Source organism: Tenebrio molitor, chromosome 9, assembly GCF_963966145.1.
Source record: "Tenebrio molitor chromosome 9, icTenMoli1.1, whole genome shotgun sequence".
NCBI classification, from domain to species: domain Eukaryota; kingdom Metazoa; phylum Arthropoda; class Insecta; order Coleoptera; family Tenebrionidae; genus Tenebrio; species Tenebrio molitor.
Genome location: NC_091054.1, coordinates 15,027,020 through 15,051,242, shown reverse-complemented (window position 1 = coordinate 15,051,242; position 24,223 = coordinate 15,027,020). Strand labels below are relative to the sequence as shown.

The window sequence follows — 24,223 nt, the reverse complement described above, 5'->3', positions numbered from 1 at the left end:
TTTATTTATAGTAGTTTTCGCATTTCTAGTGGATCAGTTCTGTCTTTCGATAATTCTGATAAGCGTTTATTAAAATTCCGACAGATGTGATTAGTGCATTCAACTTTTTCAATTGGTGAATCTACACCATAAGGTTTAGCCCTCCTCAGTTTTTCGGTGACACTACTATCACCGTCACCTTTGAAAAAAGCAAAATAAATACGAATTGAATAGAAAAGTAAAATTTTTCTAGTTTGGATATGTACTATTACAAACCCTTTGGTTGTAGACTCGGGTTTGCACGTGACAACTGTGTAGCTTCGAGGGGGGTTGGATGTAAATATAACACATCCGTTAACTTAAGACAATGTATTTTCACCAATGCTGAATGTGATTATAAACAAAAAGATATAAATGTCAATGCGGATACTACTGTTGGGTTTGCGTGGTCTCGGACCCTTGGCTGGTGGACCTGGATGGTGGAGCAGCTCCGTGCTCGCCCGGAACTGTTCCGGACCAGGGTAGGTGCCGGAGCTGGTGGGCCAGTGGCCTTGAGGGGTGTGAGTTTCTGAGGAGGACAACGGGCGTCTTCCGTTCTAGCCGTCAGGTGATGTGGCCTCCGGAATGAGGTAGGTCCTGTCCGCCGCAAATGGCGTAGTTGATTTGTTCGACGAAATAAGGAGTTTGCTTACTGTTCCGCTTCCGGTGTGATCGGTTGATCCGCGCTACGGCGATTACCTTGCTGAGTGCCCCAGGTTTTATCCGTTCGACGGCGGTGATGCTTTCGTCTTTTACGAATCGTGCACTGTGTTCTGGGGAACTAGAGGTCCGCAACCTTTCCGGAGATGTTACTAGTTATAAGCGCGGTGTTAGAGTGTCCTCTCTCTCCCCCAAGCTCGTCACGTCCCCCCACCGTGGTTCGATATTCTAACGACGGCCGTACCTTAAATATCGTAACAGTACCTATAATGTAATCATTATACAGTGAGCGGCAAAAGTATGGAATAAATTCATTAAAAATTAAACAAAATTTTTTTCAAAAAAATCTTTGAACAATTTTGGTTTATAAAAATAAATGTTTTAGTATCAATGAAAATTCCAAGCAGTCATTTGTTTTCGAGTTATCACGTCAACGATAGTACAAACCCCCTATTTTTTTTCTTGATTCTGATAGCCCTTTTAATTGTCTAAATGACAGTATAAAAATGTTGTTATCTTAAGGGCCCTATACACCTAGCGTTTTGTTTGCAGGACTTGCTTGCGCTTGCAAGTATGTGATACAAGTTTGTCAGCAACACACACTTTCTGGCATGTTTGTCAAACTTGTTTGCGTAAATTTGTATGAGATACAAGTCTTGTCCACACACGAATGAAAATTTTTATGACAGCACATGGTTTGCTCAAACAAAATTTAGTAAAATCACAGTGAGTGACCGATTTTTGTCTGTTGCGATGTATGTTCATACAAGTATAATTGATTTCATATAAATGTTCATCAAGTGAGCTGTGCATTTATAAAAGCACCTTTAATTTAGTAACATTACAAAAGTCACATTTATGAAGGTCATGTCCAATAAATCTTTATTTGGTAAAAATACAAAGACAAAAACAAATAAGAATTACTTTAATGTAATCAGTAAAAAGACGTAACATTGCTTTTAAAATCAGCAATGTTAAAATTGACAAAAACTGAAAAATTAGTCAAATCGGGTTCGCGCAGAGCAAGCAACTTTGAAAGTCAAAGTCACTAGCTTTAGCTTTACTACCAACAGAAAATCAGATTTTCATGACTTTCTTAGATGCACATTTATATGAAATTGAGTATATAAGTCTATCAAACGTGTTTGATATTTTTGCGGTGCGGCTTAACTTCGAGTTCAGTCGGTGAACATCGATACAGTTTCTAGGGAAACAAACACTGATTTTTGTAAAAAATCAAGATGAGTGACATTAGAAATTATAGTCGGAAATTCATCGAAGAGTTTATACAGTTGTGCAGGTATGTATGTTTTATTGATTAAGCAATTTCTTTGCTTTTGATTAAAAAGCAAAAAAAAATTAAGTAGGTACTGTGATGAACGCGGTATTTATACATTTTATTTTATTACCATCGCGGAAATTATTCACCTTAAATTCAACAAATTCAAATTTGTCTTAACGACCTCCAAGTTGTTTCTGTGCAATTTATGCATTCCATTTATTTCCATTTTTAAATACACACATGTTTTGTAAATGTCAGAATGTTGAGAAAAACAGAGCCGTTCCCACGAAGGGTTTCCTGGAATTTAAGACCGTTGCAAATCGCAAAATTAACTTCTTTAGTTTCTTTCAAAAGGCCATGTGGTATTTCTCCAAGTTATCAGGGTGGCGAGACGCCCACCACACGACCAGTCGACCAAGCAAGGCATTCATTTGCATACGAAAGGATAAATAATTTAATTGTTGTTTAAAAATTGATGAAAATAGAGATATAACGATAAATAAATTAATACATCCGTTTAGAAAGGAGTCGCCGTGTATTTTGAGTGACACAAACAAAATTTAACTAGAATTAACAATGTTGATAATAATTCAGTTCGTCTGAGTTTGGTCGTAAATGATGTTTTTTCACGATCGGGAGTAGAAATCAACTTTTCGGATGTCAACATCGTGACAGAAGTAGAGCATTTTCTCCCTAGGGAGCAAATATTTGCAAATATTTGCTCCCTAGGGAGTTTTCATTTTTTTGACAGTTGTGACAAAAATCTAATGGGAGTTTTCATTTTTTTTGACTGTTGTGACAAAAATCTAATTGTGTTGTCAAGGCAACTACTAATTCCATTAAATTCATCGAAAGATGACAACTCATTTGTCATCATTTTTTTATTCTTAAAATTTGAGATTTTGTGCTGTTTCTACTCCCTACCGTGAAAAAAATAGTATATATACTTCTGGAGAGAATGCTCATTTTTCCCTCGGTGCTTTGTAGCCCTCGGGCTTCGCCCTCTGGCTACAAACTGCACCTTAGGAAAAATCATGCATTTCTCTCCCTCAATATATAATATACTATTCATTTACATTTCTCATAAGATGTTTACATTAAATAGGAAGCTTTGTTCGGGGTTGCTGAATCCATATATGTAGTAAAAATTGTTAATTAGTTTAGTAAATCGGTCAAATCGTTTAAAATATTCACAATTGAATTGGTCCACTAGAATTTGGTGTCTGCGATTTAGATTTTAAACACAGCGTCGCCAGCCAAGGGTGGTCCGTTTTGTTAAGGTGGCGAGAGACGCGTTACAGATCGAGACTTTTAAGTAAGATATCGGATTACACTTGCACGTGTGGTCAGTTGTGGGAAAATTTAGCGAAATTAATAAATTCTTGTTTAAACAAAGTCAAGTTACAAACCCACTATTTTAGAAAGACGCGCTGTATTTTTCTGAACATTTTGATATCCAATTTAACCCTAATTTAAGCTGGTGTAATCGTAATTCTGATGTACAAACCAATTTTCCTTATTTAATTATTGTAAGCAAATCTTGCACCGTACGATTACTGCCCATTTACTAACATAGTTTTACCAGGGAAGTAGGTAGAAATTTCTGTAGGAAAAACGTAGATAATCGTGAAAATGTAAAAATAGTACTGCTGTAGTACTGGGGGCGACATCTAACAGGGGGTAGTACTACGAAATTTACAGTTTTCTTACGTCTTTCTTCCGTATGCTTTCCATAAAATTTAAACAAACGAAATTTGTTGTTACATTCATTAACCACCTTCAGTTCAACAATTAGTTGCAGACCGAACAACAACCAATTTTGGAGTTTAATTTCTCTTTCAGCGTAATTGGGGTGATTCGCTATCGTTACTGTGTTGTATTATATTGTCCAATGGACTAACAAATTGTATTTATCAGTCATTCAACATGGAATATTTAATTTCAATTTATTCAACAATTTGAAATAATCAAAATCCAAATTTAAAATAATTTTTCCAAGTTTCGAGGTAATTGAAGTAAATGTTTAAAGCTAGGGGGTAGCCAGCAACAAATGATTCTATTTCCGATGGAAAGGGGCCGCAACACTTTGGTTGTCGGATTACTTAAATTACAAATTTAACTTATCTGATCCTTTGATTCTACATTTTTTATATTAAATTTTTTACTCCATATTTGAGTGTAACCACCAGTCAGGGATTTTGAAACTTAACAGTCAATTACTAATTTATAACTAAATCGTTCCTGAATTTTCTCAACTGGTGCCCTCAAATCAGATCGAAATTTCTAGTTATAAACTTTAGGGAGATAGAATAATTGGTTGCATATTCAATATAGGGTAGAGTAGGGCTATTTCTCTCCCGCGTCGTGTTTAGGCGACCAAGCAAAATTATTGTTTTGCACCAATTGCACCTGAAATTATAGGCGTGTTTGTCGGCCATCAACGATGAGGAGAGTCGTGGTTCCCGGGGACCCTCTTCTCCAACTTTACTAGGTCTAAGACACGGTGTCAGGTCGTAGTTTCCGACCGTGGACTAGAATGGGCGTCGTAATTCCCGCTCCAACGACATGTACTATGTATGTGTGGGCTACCACGAGGACAAACGAGACAAAATAACCATCCCGGTTACCTGTAATACACTGGTGTCGCGTACGACAAAGTTCTGTACAAGTCTTTGTCGAAGCTCGTGGACGAAAATTTGTGAGAGAAATGACGCCTACAGTCATTCAGATTAATTTGCGAGGACTTGTGTACCCGGGTTTTGTGCCGAAGTTGTGATTGGTGTTTTAAGCACCGGACTTTTACCGGAAGCGGTATTTCGGCAGTAGGGCGTAATAGTTAAATGCGATGCACTTATCAAATGCCGCGAGCATGTTACCTTCCGACTCTGGTACAAGTCTAACTTAGTAAACGCGATATTAAATGTTGCTTGGGTGACATAAGTTCGAACAAGTTACCTGAAGGTTAGGGTAGATTTGCCGTACGTAAATAGGGTTGCATAAAAATGGGGGTTACAGCAAGATTAAACTTTTTCAAATCTAAATTGGATAACATAAAATATAATCAGGTGAAGACTGACGACTCAATCATCTGTTTAAATTCATGATCACAATTACCAAGAAAGTCTCTTACGAATTTGATTACAAACATAACCTCAACAATAATTTTAGCACAGGGCAAAATTTGATCAAACCCGCAGAACTCATCCATTTTTGTAAACAAGGCTTCGAAATATTTTGTAATAAAATAATTGTGGGGAAACTTGTGTTTAAATCTCTTCCTCCATGCGTTTTGACACTACTTTGTCTCCGAATTTGTGTTACGACTACTGAGTATTGCCTAATAGGCCTTAAGATAAAACATCATCATCGCTATAAAGGTGACTAGCGACGAAAAATAAACACAACGTAGTTAAGTGAAATTAATAAGTGTAAAGGGTTACTGGAAGAACCAAATAGATTAGTATATCAAATTGAGAGTTTAAAAGATAGATTAACAGTTAAAAATGCAAAAATTTACGACATCCTCACGATCAAAATGGACGGTCTCACTAGAGTACCTATTTGAAATGATAGCACAGAATTAAAGACATGAAACTTTATTTTCCTAGCTGACTTATAATAATTTAATAGTATATACACGTTTATAACTTTTTAGATTGTCTCCGAGTCTATGGAAAGTTAAAAGTAAGGACTATAGTAACCGGAATCTGCGAAATGAGGCTTACGAGAAATTGATAAGTAAGCTAAAAGAAATTGAGCCTACTGCTGATAGAGACATGGTGATCAGAAAAATTAATTCTCTGCGTTCTGCTTTCCGGCGAGAGTTAAAAAAAGTGAAAGATTGTACACACTCCGGCATGTCCAGTGAACAAGTTTACGAGCCACATTTGTGGTATTTTGATTTGCTATCTTTTACGGTTGACCAAGAAACTCCACGAAAAGGAAAAAGTTCAATGGATTCCGACAATGAGGATAATGAGACGGAGGTATGTATGTTTCTATTTTATTTGCATTTTTACGCATAATAGAAATGGGTATTATAAAATTTTAAGTTAGTGTTGTACCATTTGGTCTTGAAATAATACCTTTCCTTCATTCATAAAATATAGTTTAAGATGATCTCTGATAGATTTTGCTTCCAAGGGTGCATTTTTGCCTCTTGTTATTTGTAGTGGTACCAAATGTTGAGGTTCAGTTCGCCATGCGCCTTCAATTATTGTTCCACTGTCAATGTTTTCAGAATCGATGAGTTGGGGTGGGGAGTACGTACTTCTTGCATTTTCACGTAAAAAATTGTGTAGGGCACAACATGCTAAAACTATTGTCTCAACCTTGTCCGGCTTCAAATTAATGGCGGTATGAAAAATTCTAAAACGCGAAGATAATATTCCGAAAGCATTTTCGACGACCCGCCGTGCCCTTGACAATCTATAGTTAAAAATTTTTTCTTCATATGCCAGCGTGCGATGACTAAAGGGTTTCATGATGTTGTTACTCAAGGCAAATGCATCGTCTCCTAGAAAGACCCGTGGAATCTCCCTATTATCTCTACTCCTTGGTAGGTTCACTGTTAGGAAGTTTTAAATTGGAATTTTGTAGTTTGTTGTAAAACGTTGTTTGTTCAATAACACCACCATCCGACACTCGTCCATTGACACCCACATCTACCATCAAAAATTTGTAATTAGCATCTACGCATGCCATGAGAACAATGCTGAAAAAGCCTTTATAATTGTAGAAGTAGCTTCCGCTTCCTGGTGGTGGAACGATTCTTATATGCTTGCCATCTAGCGAAAATTCCAACCTTCTTGAAAATCCGTCTCTATTTTTAACCATTCCTGTTCTGTTCGTGGAAACTAAAATAAAAAATTATGTTTCAGGAAATCGCAAATTTTGAAGAAGACTCTACGGTGAGTGATAAAAACGAAGAAAATCAACCATCAATCGATTCGTTCACTCAGCACTCAACGACAAACCAAGTAAAACCAAATAAAAGATGTTTAAAAAGGAAAAATACAGGACAAGAGGAGAGAACTAATAAGGAGAGACTTCTTGGTTTACCTTGTGAAACTTTAACTCAAAACAAAAGCAATGACCGGTGTGAAATATTTGGTAGCAATGTTGCTGTTAAGCTGAAAGTGATGTCTCGCGAACAGCAGCTATTAGCAGAGAAAATTATATCAGAAGTGTTGTTCTACGGAGAACTTGGACAATTAACACTTCACACTGTCAAAATGATACCAAATGTTCTTTCATCTGATTCACAATTGCCCTCACGTACACCATCGTCATTATCATCCCCCTCGATGGTTTATTATCCACAACAAATTTCGCCGGATATTCCTTCGCCGAAAATACGGGGTGATCAATAAGGACTGTTTAAGTTGGTAACACTGAATCGTATTTTAAATCGTATAACAGAAGTAACTTCCGGTTGTTGGTGGCTTGTCGTTGTTAATGCTATACCTATATCAGATATTTGTCAAATAAACCAACAAAACATATCCAGTTACAGTGTTGTAAATAAAAATTTTCTTAATTGTATTGCCAACTTAAACAGTCCTTCTTGATCACCCGGTATATACTCAACTTCATAATTATAATACTGATAACATTATGTAATACTAATATTCATTGTAATAAAATACAGGGTGTTTATAAATGTCTGTGATCGCGGTTTGCCATGAAATTAGATTCATACAAATGGTAACCAGTAACCACTATAATAAATTTGAGGTTAAGTGTAATCTGACAACAAATGTCAGTGCAAAATGTCAATGCCAGCAATGTTTTACCCTTTTACCAATAAAGTGATAGCTGTAGTATAAGTGGTAGGTAAACGTGAAATAGACTTATCCATTTCAGGCAGATTTGATTTCAGTCAAGTCTGCCTTAAGTAAGGTGACCATATTTTCATTTTGAAAAACCAGGACATGAGTTTATAAAAATTAAAAATACTTAAACTTAACACATTGGGGTATCATTTAGGTATATGTATATTGAAACAAAAAGTTAAAATACATTTTCAACATAAACACATTTTTTTTTAAATAACATTTATAAAATTTTCATTGAGGAAACATGAAGTAAATTACATATAATTATTATTGGTTAGTAGGAATATATTTTTTTGATGAATGGATTGTTTTCAACAAGGCTTCGTTTTGTAGCAGCATCATATAAAACTGCACACAATCTAGCTTAAAATTATATTTCGTAATTAACAAGGATTTTAAAGTTGTTACTTTCAGTTGAGATTTCTCGCTTGTCCACAGTTGGTTCATCAACGAAAAAACTCTCTCCGATGCTGCATTACTACCCGGCAAACAAAGACAGTACTCCACTAAACTCAAAAAATTTTTGTAGGAAACATCATTTTCCCGAAAATTTTTGAAAATCTCTACCCAGCGTTCAGATAAAGGAACCGAATTACGTTTCCAATGATTAATTTTTTCAGGTGTTACATATTTTATAATCAAAGAGGTTTCGTCAAATAACTCTCCTTCATCTATTTTTATTTTCATTTCTGCAAAACTTGTCGTCATCACATCACTGCATGTTTCCACCATGTCGTGTGTTATTACATTATTTAACAAAATCCATTGAAAATTGTTTGTAAAGTCAAAATGACCGCCCCATTCCTCTAAGTACTGATGACATGTATTATAGAATACGTTAGCGTTTTCTTTAAATGATGCTGTTGATATGCCTTCCTCTTCCATTTTTTTCAAATTCTGCTTTACTTGAAAGGGTAGAAACAGATGTTTTTTTCTTTCAAAAACTTGCATTTTCAAATCGCTGTAAATTTGAGCTATCTCGATAATTGAAATCTCCTGTTTTTCAATCTTTAAAACCGCATTTTGATAAAGAGACGATATATTGTGTAAAAAGTATAACCAGCTTTCGGTCTCAGGATTTTCAAAACAGTTCTTTATTAGAGTTGGGCACTTATCAATTGATAAAAAGTAAGATTTCAAACCTGAGTAGATTTGCAATACACGTTCAACGGCAGGTCTTAGAGCTAGCCAACGTGTAGCACTGTAGCCAAGTACTTTTTTGTATTCAACCTGGACAAATTCACAAAATTCTTTTAATTCGTTGACACGAACAGTATAAATATAAAAATATGAATAAATTTTGCTTATGAATGCCATAACATCTACTGGTAAACAATCAGCTGCAGTTTGTATAGAATTGTTGATAATGTGTGCAGCACAGCCAACACCTATCAAACCTTTTCCTAAATCTGCCTTAATTTTGTAAAATATATTTCCTGTTCCGTGTCTACGTCGTCCCCCAAAGTTGCTGTTTGTATTATCTGCACAAATTCCCAACAGTTTTGATTTTATATTATGTTTCTGTAGAACTTCTAAAATATATTCTGACATAATGGTTGAAGTTTCGCCAGGGAGATCTTTTAATTCTAATATTTTAACATGGACACCGGTTTCAGGCAAAAAGTATCTCACTATAATTGGTACTATTTTAATCTCTTTGTGATTTGAACTATCAAAATATATTGAAACAAAATGTGTTGTGTCTCTATTAAGTTCTGCATCTAATATATTTTGAATATATGGTACAAAGACCTGGTCAATAATACTTTCACATTTTGTGCGAGCACATGTAAATCTTGGCTCAAAACAGTGTTTTATTAACTTACATGTGCAGTCCATAGATCTAAATGTCTGATTGTGAACTACAGTATGATAAGCCCAAGCGCCTTCAATAGCTGCTAATTTTTTTTCATCGCTTTGAAAACTCTTCTTTTTGAAATACGACGTCATTGACGAAGAGCCAATTTCAGCAGCAATTGCCCGTTTATGTTTCCCTGTGCCAATATGATTTTCTATATCCGTTTTCCCACTATTTGCAATCGAAAATGTTCCCTTGCACTTGAAGCATTGTACTTCACTGCTTATTTTTGTAGATTTTAAGTACGGGTATTTTTGTTGTAGTTCTTCGTTAAACACACACTTTCTTCTTTTAGGAGGCATGGTCACAAATTACATGGGGCCAGGAACGTACAAATCACAATCTATCCAAGTGCACTCGCTACTCGCTCAACTTTAACCTCTAACTTAACCTAACCTCATAATAACCAAACCACAGAACCTAATTGACATTGACATTTGTGGTTGGTCGTTGGTATTCTAACTTCAAGAACCAAACAACGTAAATTCCCGAAAGGTCTCATTTTGAAGCGCAAAACTACATATGTACTTATACTTATCCGCTTATACTTTTATTACAATTTAAAAAAATAGGTTGCCAACGTGAAAAACCAGGACAAAATCCAGTACACTGTTTATCCAGTACAGAGGTGTTAAAAACCAGTACTGTACTGGTAAAACCAGTACGAATGGTCACCTTAGCCTTAAGCCAGGTTGAAAAAGAATGAAGGTTAGAGGAGGAACCATCTCTAAAAAAACCAGGATTCATCTGGTCCGGATGATAGCACCCTAGAAGAGCTTAGGGTTACCAGATGAACATACGAATGGTCAGAAAAGCAAACGAGAGCAGAGGAGCAGATCAGTGGATTTAGACTGAAGTGCCAATCTCCGCAAAAAAATGTTTGGATTATCTTCAATTCTTTCGCGGATATCTTCCACAATGTCTTGAGCAACTGGTGGCCTACCTGAAGACTTGCTTTTTACGACGCTCCCAGTTTCCTGAATGCGTTCTAAAGTTTGTCTGATTTTCTGACGTAGACAATGATCGTTACAATGGTAATCTGGAAATCTGATGCGGAATTGATCGAGACAAGGCTCGACAGAGTATGCCCAGACACCATCGTTATCTGTACCGTTCCTAAAATAAGCCTCTAAAATGAATTTATTTTGTTCGAATTCGATCTTTCACAATCTGTCTACGTGCATTGCTAGTCAAGTTCACGATTTTGTAGAGAATTAGCTTTTTTCAAAGGCAACGTGATAACAGACATTTATAAACACGCTGTATAATAAATAGTTTACCTTCATGTATTCATTCTTCAGTACTGAATAAATAGCTTTGCACGTTTCGGGAATAATTTTGCCAAGCGCCTTTGGAGAAATTATCGCAGAAAATTTAAGGTCTTCTTATGATCGTCCAGTGGCCAAGAAACGAATTGTTACTGCTAACCGTTCTTCAGCTGTAACAGCTGTCCTCAGAACTGTATCCTCTTTCTCGATAAGAGGTCTAACTTTTTCTAACAAAATCATAAAGTTGTCTTCAGACATCCTCAAGTAGTTAAAATAATCTTGAGATGAACTTCGTAGCTCTTTTATTAATTCTATATGTGATAATCTACTTCTCTGCAATAGCCACTCTTTACACCACACTTTACGTTTCTTCTTTTTCGGCTGTTCATCAGTTAATTCTGCTATTATTACAGCAACACAAGCGAGCTTGACGTTCTCGTCACACATGTTTTCTGAAAGTGACAGCTCCTGGGTGTGTGGTCGAGTTTTTAATATTAAAAAATCCACTTGTCTTTACATACAAAATAAAGTACCAAAAACATATATTAGCCACACACTTAACAGCATGCATGAATACAATGTTAGTACTACACATGTGTTTTATCAAATCCTGTAGTATGTGATCATCATATGTATTGGAAACATGAATGCGCATACAAGTACTGCAAACAAAACGCTAGGTGTATAGAGCCTTTTACATAAGAAAATTTTTGAGAAAAAAAACTAAAGTTTGAAAAAATTAATTTTATAACGAACAAAAACAAGTCAAAAAATCAAGTAGGTAAATCAAACAGTCAAATGTTATTGTCAATTTCAATCGTATGTGTTATTTGTTTTACAAAACGTTTTCGAAAATGACTCATTTAACAGAAACACAACGTATAAAAATTTTTTTGTAATATCTAGTTGTTAAAGGTGGATATCCGGACTGTTTGTCACCATGTAAACAACCTCATAACGGCCGGAGTCCGTTAAGGGTGTCCGTTATGAGCGGGAGCGGCCGTTATGAATGACCAAATAACTATAGCAACGTAGATCTAAACTTTATTTTTCAACTTTTTTACAATTGGTACAATAATTAATAATTAATCCGTAAGTCACTAGCAGATGTAGACGAGATCGAAGATGATGCTTCAGAATTTTAACACCGACACAAGCGCGATTTTGCAGGGAATAACGATGACCTCACTTGCTCTGCGGCCATCCGGACATCGGGAATATCTTGATCGTGATTTTTTATTGATTTCAGTCGTTTATTTTCAACGGAAAGTTAAGTGTTGAACAAATCTGACAAACAGCAGTAAATGGAGACAAGTTCGAAGATGATGCTTCATTAACACAAGCGCGATTTTGCAGGCAATAACGGTGACCTCACTTCAGGACATCGGGAATATCTTGATTGCGGTTTTTTATTGATTTCATTCACTTATTTTCAACGGAAAGTTAAGCGTTGAACAAATCTGACAAACAACATTGAAACAATTTTTTTTTCACAAACAACGGTCGACATGACGACGTCCTCCGCACACTTATTAATCATTCGGTTTTTTCGATGGCGTTGAAGAAAATGTGTTTCAAAAAGATAATTGTGAACGAATCGTAGAGATATTACAAAAACTATTGTACAATACACGTCCGTTAGGGCCTTTACAGCCTCGCCAGTATTATTCGACTCGCTCTGCGAGCTCGTCTCACAAAATTTCTGGCTCGGCAGTAAAGGCTATCCTAACGGACTTCTACTGTAAAATACTATAATTTTGATTGGGTGCGGGGATAAAACTAGATAAAACTAAAACAGGGGGAATTTCTTCATAAACTTGCTTATTGTCAACAAGCTGGGGGATGGCAAATCGAACATTTAATTCCAGAATTTTAAATACTTACTAACACAGTTTTTGACTTGTTTTTGTTCGTTATAATAGTATATTATGTTATGAGGAGCAAAAGTGAAGTTTTATGTGCTGCGGCTGGTAGATTGGCTGCCGAACGCAGTGAGGCAGACAAACCAGCCAAAGCACATAAAACCATTTTTGCTCCGAATAACATATACTATTTTTTCTTCAAACCTCCATAACAAATTATTTAAGACATGTTAAGAAACCAGGTAGGAATTTCAAATGATTTAGCTAGTTTACTTTACTGCCGCTCATCAGCGGAGATAATAACTTCACGGACGCCCTCAGCGGAGATAATAACTTTATCTGCCGCTCTCAGCGGAGATAATAACTTTATCTGCCGCTCTCAGCGGAGATAATAACTTTATCTGCCGCTCTCAGCGGAGATAATAACTGTATCTGCCGCTCGTCAGCTCGTTAGATGCCATGACAATGAAGTGACACTTTAGCATTATCAATGCAGCAGGATAATGTCATAATTTACGGACGTTTGAAGAAAAAATGTATTTTTTCCAAATTTATTTTTTTTTCTCAAAAATTTCCTTATGTAAGGTAACAAAATTTTTATACTGGCGTTTAGACAATTAAAAGGGCTATCAGAATCAAGAAAAAAATAGGGGGTTTCCATTTAAAAAAAATATCGATGACGTCATGACTGGAAAACGAATGACTGTTTCGAATTTTATTTTGCATTAAAATATGTACAGGGTGATTTACGAGGAATAATGAGCCCGACGGAATAGAAAATGCAACCCGCAATTCATCAGGAGAAAAACCCGGACATTTACCGCTTCGATGTCCGGCTTTTTGTTGCAATGTATTGTGGGTTGCATTTTCTATTCCGTCGGGCTCATTATTCCTCGTAAATCACCCTGTATTTTTATAAACTAAAATTGACCTGTCCAAGGATTTTTTTGAAAAAAATTTTACTTAATTTTTAATGAATTTATTCCATACTTTTGCCGCTCACTGTATTGTACCTATACTTATAATTAATAAAAACGAAAATATAGATAATATTTGATGATAATTTATTATTCACTAGATGAAATTTTAGATTAACTACATTATAGAAGCCAAAAGTAGAAAAATTGTAAATTAATTTTCGTCCTATAAGACCCATCGTAGCAGATGTTCTTACAAACCTATTAAACGAATATTCTTGGCTCCATGCATTGGAAGGCTTTGTTGAAAACCTTCAACAATTATGTCGGACTCCATTGCATTTGGAGAGCCCGAGCAATTTTTGAAGCAAGTATAGTTTGGTGTGTCAATTTGCCTTTTTTCCGCCAATCTACAAGGCAAACAGAAGATGTTTCGTACACCAATACACAAATATTTTCCCGTATGGAACCCTATTATAGAAGCCTATAAAGAACCACAAGATTAAAAATAGAAAAACCTTGACATTCTAAATAATTTACCATTCCCGACAAAGAGCTATAATTACATTTCTAGGACCGTTTAGCCCACGATCCGTCAGCAACTACCGTCAAAAGAGGTACCCCGTTTTCGTCTACATCTCCTCTTTCTATGGCGAGTTGTTTCTCTTCATCAATCGTTTCCTTCATTTCCTCTAGAGTTCTCTCACCAATTACCTTCTGGAAGCGTGCCTCTATTTTAAAATACGTTTTTGAAGACATAGAAGGCATATACAACACGGCATAGCGCTCTTCCATTTGGGAAAAGCTTTGTCCGGTACAAGTGTTTCCTAGTAGGTACCTTGAGACGATATTGAAATGAATAAGCACACTAACAAATTTTACAACAGGTAACTCACAGTAGCTGTGTTGACATCCATATATAAGATTCGTCTTTAGGCTCAAAAAAACGTTTTTCTACCTTGTGGCACATATCACATTTGAACATCAACTCAAAACTACTTCCTCGTCTAATTTCTTTTTGAAAACTCATGTTCTTTCCACTACAACCAAATAAACCTTCTGAATGGTGTCCAAATGTTTTTAATTGTTCCACAAGGAACGCAACGTCAAAAATCCTTCTGCCTTCAATTATAGCAGAAACAGCATGATCCGATTCTACTATTTCTGTATCATATATGGCAAATCTAGTAGTTCATTAAGGTGAGCCAAATTGTTATTTAAATTTTTATAATAACTTTTCCATCATACCTATTTTGAGTAGTAATACTTTCAACTTCTTCTTTTTTAGATTGAGAATCACTACTATTGTCTTGAAAAGATGTCTCCATGAAATCATACCTGCTTTGAGTGCTATTGCTCTCGGAGTTGTTGCTAAAGTAATAAGAGTTGTCCATGTGTATAAAGACAAATAGAAAACTTACTCATCTCAATTTGTAAAACTTGAAAGCACTCCTTGAGCCTCATTATTATTTTTACGGCTTTGAGATCTAATATGCAATTAGACAAATTAAACAAAAATTATTTTGTTTTAATTAACTTTTATTAATATACATATACAGGGTGGAACAAAAGTATCAAATATTGGCTGTAACTTTTTAATTTGACAATTTATGAAAAAATGTTGAAAATAAAAGTTGATTGGTGTATTATCCTGCATCATGTGGTCTTTCTAGTTTGTTCCTATCTTCTTTTGTTTCGCTGCTAAGGCAACCAACTTTGGTTTTTTAAGTAGCACCCATACATTTTTTGTGTGATTTTCAAACAAGCGTATCTTTCTGTATTCATAAATACAGTTTTGCCATTATGGGGAAAAAGAATAAAATTTAAAAAAAAGGTGATAAAATTAACTTACTAAGTAATAAAATGCAATATCATGAATGCCATGGAAATTTAACAATTTTTGTTGAACGTCATGCATGATAATAAACCAAAGTACTTTTATATTAAACATTTTTTCATAATTTTTCAAATTAAATTTGTTTAAGTTGAAAAGTGAGGCTGTAGAAAAAATACTTTATGGTACTCAAGAAGAAAATTTATTTTGCACTCCCGCGTAGGTATCTTATATTTGGCAAAAAAGCATTATTTTCTTTTCTTTTAGAGTCATTTAATATTATATTTTAATAATTAAATGAGTTTTGTTTATAAAATAGTGTCATTATTATTACCCTGTTCAATTTAGGGCCAAAATAATAGTATATTATGTTATGAGAAGCAAAAATGAAGTTCTATGTGCTGGTAGATTGGCTGCCGAACGTAGTGAGCCAAAGCACATAAAACCATTTTTACTCCGAATAACATATACTATTTGTTCTTCAAACCTTCATAACAAATTATTTAAGACATGTTAAGAAACCAGGTAGGAATTTCAAATGATTTAGCTAGTTTACTTTACAGCCGCTCATCAGCTGAGATAATAACTTCACGGACGCCCTCAGCGGAGATAATAACTTCACGGACGCTCCTCAGCGGAGATAATAACTTCACGGACTCTGGTCTGCTCGTTAGATGCCATGACAATGAAGTGACACTTTAGCATTATCGATGCAGCAGTGCAATGTTATATTTTACGGACGTTTGAAGAAAAACATTATTGAGTTCGGATAAGGTATTTTATAGATGTTGTACAAACTGTTTTTGGGAGCAGGGACTATGTAGACATTATAGGCATATATAATCTGTTTCAAAATCAAAAATCCACCACCTGTTGAATTTTGTTGGCAGAAAAAAAGAAATCCCTAGAATAAGTTTCATTTTTTTGGGTTGGCCTAACCTCCCGCCAAAATTTGACTGAGAACTGTTGAATTTACTCACGTAATACAAAATAATTATTATGTACAAAAGGTGGTAGCTAGCAGATCATACCTTTTGAGTGAAATAATAAAATGAGAACAACAAAACACGATGAACTACGACCAAAACGACTGTCAACAATTTTCTTTCATTACCCCACTTTTTTCTGACATTTGCAGACACACTAAAAACAAAAGTTGGCGACGTTGTCGGTTGTATTTTCGAGGTAGAATGCAGTGTTGGTGGATTTTTGATTTTGAAACAGATTATAGGTTTGTTTATTATTATTTCTAAAAAAAAATTTATTACCATTGGTGAATATTTTTACCTGTATTGGCTTGCTCATTTAGCACGATTTCGTTTCGAAAGTCTCTTTTTTGAGAGTCTTAAACGGCCCATTTTTATATTAATTTATTGGTTAGGCGAAAACGCGGAAAAAACCAATTATTCCACTACGATCGAGACTACGATTCACAATGGATCTTTGCGAGGACACGACGGCGTGAGGTCCCTCTTGCGTCACCCCTTTACCTAGCCTGAGTGAGGGTAAGCAAAGTTTGAGCGTGCAATTTCGGGCTGCAGAGTGTTGCAAAATTCCGTCTCATTACTTTATTTGCTCATCATTTGACAAAAATGATACATAGATATCTTCATAAAAGATGAGAGATAGTACCGCCGGTGTTATTATTTTTTAAAAAGCATCAGAAATCAACAATATTATACCGTGAAAGTGACCATTTTTCAGTCGCAAACCTGCTGTCATTCTACATTTACCTCATAGATGTCAATGTTATTTTTTTGTCATTTGAACAAATAATGCTGTCGAATATAAAATATTTTATGTTCGACTGTGACAAATATAGATGGTTTATGACGTTATTTTGAGGCCATAAACTACCACTTTATCGGACTAGTCCGATAAATAAGACGGTAAGGTAATAAATACTACTACATATAATAAATAAAGTCGCAAACCTGCTGTCATTCTACATTTACCTCATAGATGTCGCCGTTATTTTTTTGTAATTTGAACAAATAATGCAGTCGAACATAAAATATTGATGCTTTATTGGACTCATCTATTTATGGCCTCGCTCGCTGCGCTCGCTCGTCCATAAACTCGACTCGTCCAATAAAGCATTACATTATGGACTTGTTACATAAATAGCTATTACATATTGTATTAATTCTAGAGATTGTCTATAAAAGAATGTAGGATCGCAGATCTGGAATTTGAATTCGCCACTTCATTTAAATTCTTGAAATACTAATCGCAAACTGCCACATATTGACAACCTGTCGACACAAAGTCAACTTAACCTTAACCTCATGGTAATTGTTCACTTTAACTACTTCTGGAATTTTCGCGTTTTTTCTGGCTAGACAGCCTCAGGGCGTCCTCCTAGATCGTGTCCCACCATTAAAACCTTGTGCAAATGCCTTTTTTTTCTCTCTTGTTGTGTTTCAAGGTCGCGTCAAGTCTTAGTATAACTAAAGGGTAAGGAAAATTTTCATTTGCACAAGGTTTGACTGGTGGGAAACGATGTAGGAGGACGTCCTGAGGCTGTCTAGCCAGAAAAAACGCGAAAATTCCAGAAGTAGTTAAAGTTTGTGGTTTCTTATTAATATTATTTAGGCGAAGAGATTCGCTTAATCTTAATTTGAGTCAAAGATTTTCTACCAGATTAAACGGCAATTGACAACTTTATTAGTCTTTTTGACAAAAGAGAATAATACATTTTAAAATAAAGTGTGAACTAGTGAACACTTGTGTATTATGTCATTGCTTTAATTGCATCTGTAGATGTAAAAAACAAAAAGTACATGTGCGTGACTAATCAACACCGTTAGTAGATTATTTAGTAATGGTCACGAAAATAATGCAAAACATTCTTTTTCCATGACTTTGTTTTAAAACAAGTAAAAGTTTGTTTCTCCCTCAAAAACAATTCAAAATGGACAAGCTATTAGTGGTGACTGAAGAAGAAAAAGAACAAATGAGGAAGCTGTACAATGTGAACGAGATTCGGATTAAACAAGACATAGAAATCATCAAAACATGGATTATTAAGCAGCCCCACCTTCCTCAGAACTTGACAGGTTCGTATTGAATAATTTTAAGTTTTGAACAAAACGGGACTTTATTTTAGACAATATGATTGAGAAATGTCTGCTGAGGAATAAGTTTCGAGTTGAACGAACTAAGCAGAAAATGGACAATTACTACTCGCTCCGTGGCCACAACAAAGATCTGATTCGTGATTTTGAAAATGTGGTCCCGTCGAAACACGTCACGTAAACCGGTTCAAACCAAAACTGCCCAAAATCTGATTAAATATTTCAGAACGTACTTGCCACTACCGAAACTCACTCCGAACTTGGAACGAATCATTAACATGAAGATCCTTAAACCTGATCCCGAAGACTACGACATCCGGGAAATCATCAAACTCGATCTGGCTATCGAGGAGATGTGCTTGCCGTACGACTCCTCCGTTGGGTTGCGCTATCTCTTCGACTTCTCCGGATTCACCCTTCGACACCTCACCAGGATCAACCCCATTCTACTCGCCAAGCACATTACACTAATAGAAGTGAGTATCTTGTGCACTCTCTTGCTCGAATTCATTTGCGATTTTAGAAAGCCTACTCGTCTCGAATGCTCGGATTGGAGTTGGTTAATTTTCCAGCATTTGCGAGCAAAATCTTGGCGTTGATGAAGCTCGTGCTGAGGCCCAAGATCTACGAGAGGGTGAGAATCAAAGTCTAAGGTTGAATTCGAATGATTCGGTTTTCAGGTGAAGATCCACAAAGATATGGAATCTGTGTATGAAGTGATACCTAAGGAATGTTTGCCGGTCGAATATGGAGGGACGTTGGGGACCATTCCAGACATGCTGAGTAAATTTGATCGGTTTAGCTTGACGACTTGCATCGCTGTTTTCTTTTCAGGAAAGTGGGACAAAGCGATGGAGGATCATCGCGACTTTTTCGTCGAAAATTACGAAAACGTGGCGCTGGAGCATCTGCGGCCTTTGGAGAGTAAAGCGGATGATGCGTTTGGAGTGGATGGAACGTTTAAAAAGTTAGCAATTGATTAGATTGTCTTTTTATTTGGTTGTATTATTACAATTGTTACAACTAGCGATATTTATCAATAAAAAGAATTGAAATGGAGATAGTGAATTGTAACTGAAGAATAACGGATCTCCTTTCATGACTAAGGAATATTTAGTGTACTCTTGAGTGAATTAAGAGTTAGTTAGTGATGGCTGAAACGGTTGGAGGAAGTTTTCGACCAACTACAAAAAAATCGACTGAACACAAGTACGACAGACAATTTACATTGTATGGTTAGGACGATGCAGCGACTAAAACCGTATTTTTATAGTTTTTCAAAAATGTGTTATCTTTAACACATTTTCAACTATAGCTTATATAGGATGTTTTTTTTTTTTAATTTCACCTCAAAATTGGCGTTGAAGAGTCGATTGTGAACGCACCACTCGTCAGTCTGCAGAGTAAAAACACAAACAACACAAAACGTGAAGTTAGCTTTAAACAGCTAATCCTTGATCTGTACGTAGCCAACGTTAAATAACTAGCCGTGCTGAGAAAAAGGCAACGTCGCAATCGTTCAGACTGGCGGACCGGGTGAACCGCCGAACATCGAACGCCTAACAAACATAAAAGCGCGTTTTTATACGTTCTCAATAAATTGACATTGTTTATTAGATGATTCCCATCTTACCCCTATGGAGTGAAGAATTGATGATATCTAATTTTACACTGTCCAGCAGTAGCGGCTCGTAACAAAATCAGAAGGGGGAGCAAACTTTTTTTTACAGACAGATTAGATATTTATAACAAAGGTACAAAGGTGCGGTGCTACATACTTTTCCTCATCACCGAAGAGGTAGAGTGCAAGATGCGTTTTTTTACTGTGGTTTCCCCAGTAGGCCTAACCCACAATAAGAAAAATTCTTCGTAACAAGTAACTAAATAACTTGTGGAGTTAATTCTTCTCCTTTTATAAAAACTTTTACTTGAAGACATTCAGTAATATAAATTTTTGTCTCAATATTTAAAGAATTATTAAAATTCAATGTAAAAAAATATATACTTACCAAACTCAACAATTTTATGTTCCCAGCCAATCAAATTAAGTTCGATTGAAAATGTTGTTATTAAATCATTAAAATTGTTTACTATATCTGCTTTCATAAAATTCTATACTTCATCGTTTTGCCTTTTAGAAATTGTTTCACGCCTATTCACTGGATCAGTTCTCTCTTTAATTGCTGGCTTTGATAGATAAGACGCTAAATTTGGAAACATGCTAGGAACAGCCGCATCTTTTAGTCTGGGTCTTTTTAAAAGCAATTGTTTACAGCTTCCATCAGGTTGCAAATGTTTATCATATAAAATCATATCATCAGAACTAAAATGTAATTAACAGACCATACTTGAAGCTGAAGTTTTTTCAAGGGATTGCTTTTAACCATGCTTGTTTGCGCTCTACATTTTTGGGATTGTTTTGTGCATTTCATAAAGAGGAGTCGTAATTACTTTTACAGCCTGTTACATAACACCTACTAGGCATGTTTGAATAATATTTAAATTTTAAATACCTGTTAGAAGTTAGAACCAACGATATTTCGTTTAACACACAAAAGTTAGGTTAGGTTTGTCTCGGTTTAACTTCCAACAAGTTGTGGGCTTTAATTCCAGAAGAAAATGCCACAATTTATTTCACAAACTCTATACTAAATTCCCTTCAACTTTTAAACAACTTGGTAGCTTAAAATTTTTGAAATAAACACTGTTTTCTGAAGTTAAAACGTTAAGATCACTGTGTACACACATGCAAATCTGCACAAACTGACTCGGTCCTAGGTCTGCGGGCATTGTTGCCAAATTTACTTGAGCACGGCTAGTTCATTTAACGTTGGCTACGATCTGTACCTAATCTTTGGTTATTAATTATTATTATTATTAATTTTTTAAATACTGTTACCACCACGTTTTTTTGAAAGGGGGGAAACAATGAATTGAACACAAACTTCGGAGTTTAAGGAAAGAAAATTAAAACCGTTACGAGGATCGACAAAAAGAGTACACTTTCACATGACCCGTCTAAAAAAACTAAAAACTTTTTCTTGTTATTTTCGTTCTCCCTAGAAACAAACAAAAACCAAAAGTCGAGTGTACGTAGTTGCACCTGATTGGTTCGCGACAAACTCCGGGATACGGGGTGGTCTGGCTTGCCCTTCATTTGTTTTACCGTCGCTGACAATACATAATTATGTAGTTGTTAAAAAGATATTTCGAATTTACTATGGCCATGGGCCACCGGGTGTTATGGAAGTCCACGTAATAAATTTAACCACCAATAGGACTCGTTAAAATAAATAAAAAATTATTTATCATTTTTTCCGCACTTAAAATTATGTAAATTTAATTTGAACCCTAAAATTCATACCCATTCATGTGTGTCTGCACATCCATTGATAACGAAGCACGAAAAAAGAATTACTCGATTAAAATATATACTCGAATGAAAAACTGTTAATACGGAGTCATTATAAATGATTGTACCATCGTAGGTGGCGGTGCGCTATGCTTTAGGTGCGCCGCCACACCCACTAGTTGTTACAAACATGATGACCCCGTATTAGAACAGAAACTGTAAAGTTTTTACTGCACAAAAACATTTTCACTCACTCTTTCGTTTCAATTGAGGAGCGAGCCTTTCTTCCTCTCAATATCCGAGTAACTTCCTTGAGTAGGCTGTGAAGTTGACAATCTGCAATTTTTGTACATTGTGGACATTGTGGAATAAAATGATTTACATCTAGTTACCTTTGCATTACCCTTGTAAAAATACGAAATGCCGCTCTACAAAAAAAAGAAAACCTAACCTCAAAATATTCCAAAATTCCAAATGTGATTTATAGCGAAGGGATGATATGAATGCAAAGTAGAGATTGAAATTAAAAAGGAGCTAACAAAAGCAAGTCACAGCTAGTGTTGAAAGTGGCCACCAACGTTTGTTAATTCAATTTAGTAAATTGTAACAATTCAAAAAAAAAAATACAGCGGTACAGGAAAATTTACATGTGCAAAAATTCCAAAGGTAACTAGATGTAAATCATTTTATTTCACACTGTATAATAATCGTTACAGATATGAATTGTCAAAATGACGTTTGGCTGGTATCAACATGAACCTCTAATATCCCGACTCGGCACCCCGCACCCCCCACTTTTCGTCACGTGTCAGGTCGGGTTTTGTGATCAGGTATTGCGGCGGCCCCAGATATCAGGTTCAAACGTGTAAATAGTATATTGTACAGTGGGGAGCACGGAATTTCGCACGCCAATTTGTACGTCATTAAAAAAAAAATATCTAGTCTAAGCTTTATTGTCATTATAATCAATAATGAGGTGGGATACGCATGATATATGTGATCATGACTGATGTTTCACCTAAACTGTCACGAAACTGCCGCCAGTATCTCATTTTAATAAAATTAAGTCAGTGAAATGTCCAATGTGTGCGAAATTCCGTGCTCGCCACTGTACATATATCAAGAGTTGAAAATGAAAGATTTCACACGAGTTTGCAGAATTGAGCCACAAGCCGTAGGCGCGTGGCTTAAGCAAACGAGTGTGAAATCGAATTTTCAACACGTGGTATACACGATATTTTTCCGACGACCACAAAAAAAACCGCTAATATTCGGTATTCCTTCAAACTTCAAATATTATTCGACAGAGCTGCAGACAAAACATACATTGGTGGCCATGGTTACTACAACTGTGTGCAATGATTTCATTGCGCACAGGCTAGAAGGTATCTGATTGGCTAACCAGTTTCATTGCACACGGGTTCGCTATTTGCATGCAATAGCCAACTTTCAATAATAGTTATTTGTGCGAATTTACGCATTTTTCATAGTGGTCGTCGGAAAATAATAGTTATTTTCGATATAAGGACGCTGTCACATCATTTTTCAGGTCAGGTCCGGTGTAGTCGGCGTTTTAATTTTTAATATGATTTACTCTTACATTTTGACAAGTGGTGCATAGTGGGGGGTGCCGGGTCGGGAAATTAGAGCTTCGTGGTATCAACTACTTACTAGGCGCGCTTCTCGGGATTTTTGAGTTTTGGTTCTGGCACTAATCGTCAAACGTGACAGATAGATTTATACAAGTTATAAATTCGAACATTTTATTGGAAGACAAATTTTAAAAAATACCAATATATCCCTCTTATAGTAAAATTTAACAATGATTGCCCAAAAATGGCAATTTAACAATTATTATAATCTTTTAACAATGTTTTCCATTAACCTCACTTTTAGCAAGTGACGTATTATGTAGGTATTCGTTTTTTAAATGCCTGAGGGTTGGTCATGACTTTGTTAGAGTATCCACTCCAACTATGAAACTATGACAGTATATCATTTTGGAGTGAAAACGTCAGTGTGAAAGCACAAACAACAATTACAGATTCGAATTTTATAAAATAAAATGTTTTCATTTTCTGAAGAATCATGTAATTATATTGATAAAATTCGTAAATTACAATGGTAAAGAAGTCTTACTTCTCTTTGATTTTAGAAGCAATATTTTAAACTTAACTTAGACTTGATCTTCTTCCATCATTTCACTATTAGAATCGAATTTTTGATCATCTGATGCTGAATCTTGCAGGCGTCCTGGT

General features: G+C 35.6%; 2 protein-coding genes and 1 long non-coding RNA gene across 6 annotated transcripts in view; 2 read left to right on the top strand and 1 right to left on the bottom strand.

Moving 5' to 3' along the window:
- Nucleotides 1–19,672, top strand: part of LOC138139437 (alpha-tocopherol transfer protein-like) — a 107,213-nt gene extending 87,541 nt beyond the window's left edge. The window contains exons 3-8 of the mRNA XM_069059716.1: nucleotides 16,100–18,595; nucleotides 18,646–18,790; nucleotides 18,840–19,089; nucleotides 19,137–19,247; nucleotides 19,294–19,396; nucleotides 19,448–19,672. Of these exons, the coding sequence (XP_068915817.1) occupies nucleotides 18,451–18,595; nucleotides 18,646–18,790; nucleotides 18,840–19,089; nucleotides 19,137–19,247; nucleotides 19,294–19,396; nucleotides 19,448–19,596 (903 nt within the window). The 5' untranslated portion in view covers nucleotides 16,100–18,450 and the 3' untranslated portion in view covers nucleotides 19,597–19,672. The remainder of the gene's footprint in view (nucleotides 1–16,099; nucleotides 18,596–18,645; nucleotides 18,791–18,839; nucleotides 19,090–19,136; nucleotides 19,248–19,293; nucleotides 19,397–19,447) is intronic.
- Nucleotides 334–22,841, bottom strand: LOC138139438 (uncharacterized). 4 transcript variants are annotated; one of them, XR_011162297.1, is made up of 6 exons: nucleotides 22,358–22,841; nucleotides 22,220–22,301; nucleotides 14,243–14,419; nucleotides 13,964–14,186; nucleotides 672–922; nucleotides 334–615 (listed from the first exon to the last, which is right to left on the bottom strand). It is a non-coding gene; the product is annotated as an uncharacterized lncRNA (long non-coding RNA). The 4 variants fall into 4 exon arrangements; XR_011162296.1 differs by having other exon boundaries at nucleotides 22,220–22,841; XR_011162295.1 differs by lacking the exons at nucleotides 22,220–22,301; nucleotides 22,358–22,841 and adding an exon at nucleotides 14,599–16,108 and having other exon boundaries at nucleotides 14,243–14,540.
- On the top strand, nucleotides 5,611–10,981 carry LOC138138510 (uncharacterized; the record flags this gene model as incomplete). Its single annotated transcript, XM_069058487.1, has 2 exons — nucleotides 5,611–5,946; nucleotides 6,841–10,981. Coding segments are annotated over 2 exons (828 nt in total), but the record flags the coding sequence as incomplete, so codon positions are not given.
- Nucleotides 22,842–24,223: the final 1,382 nt, after the last annotated feature.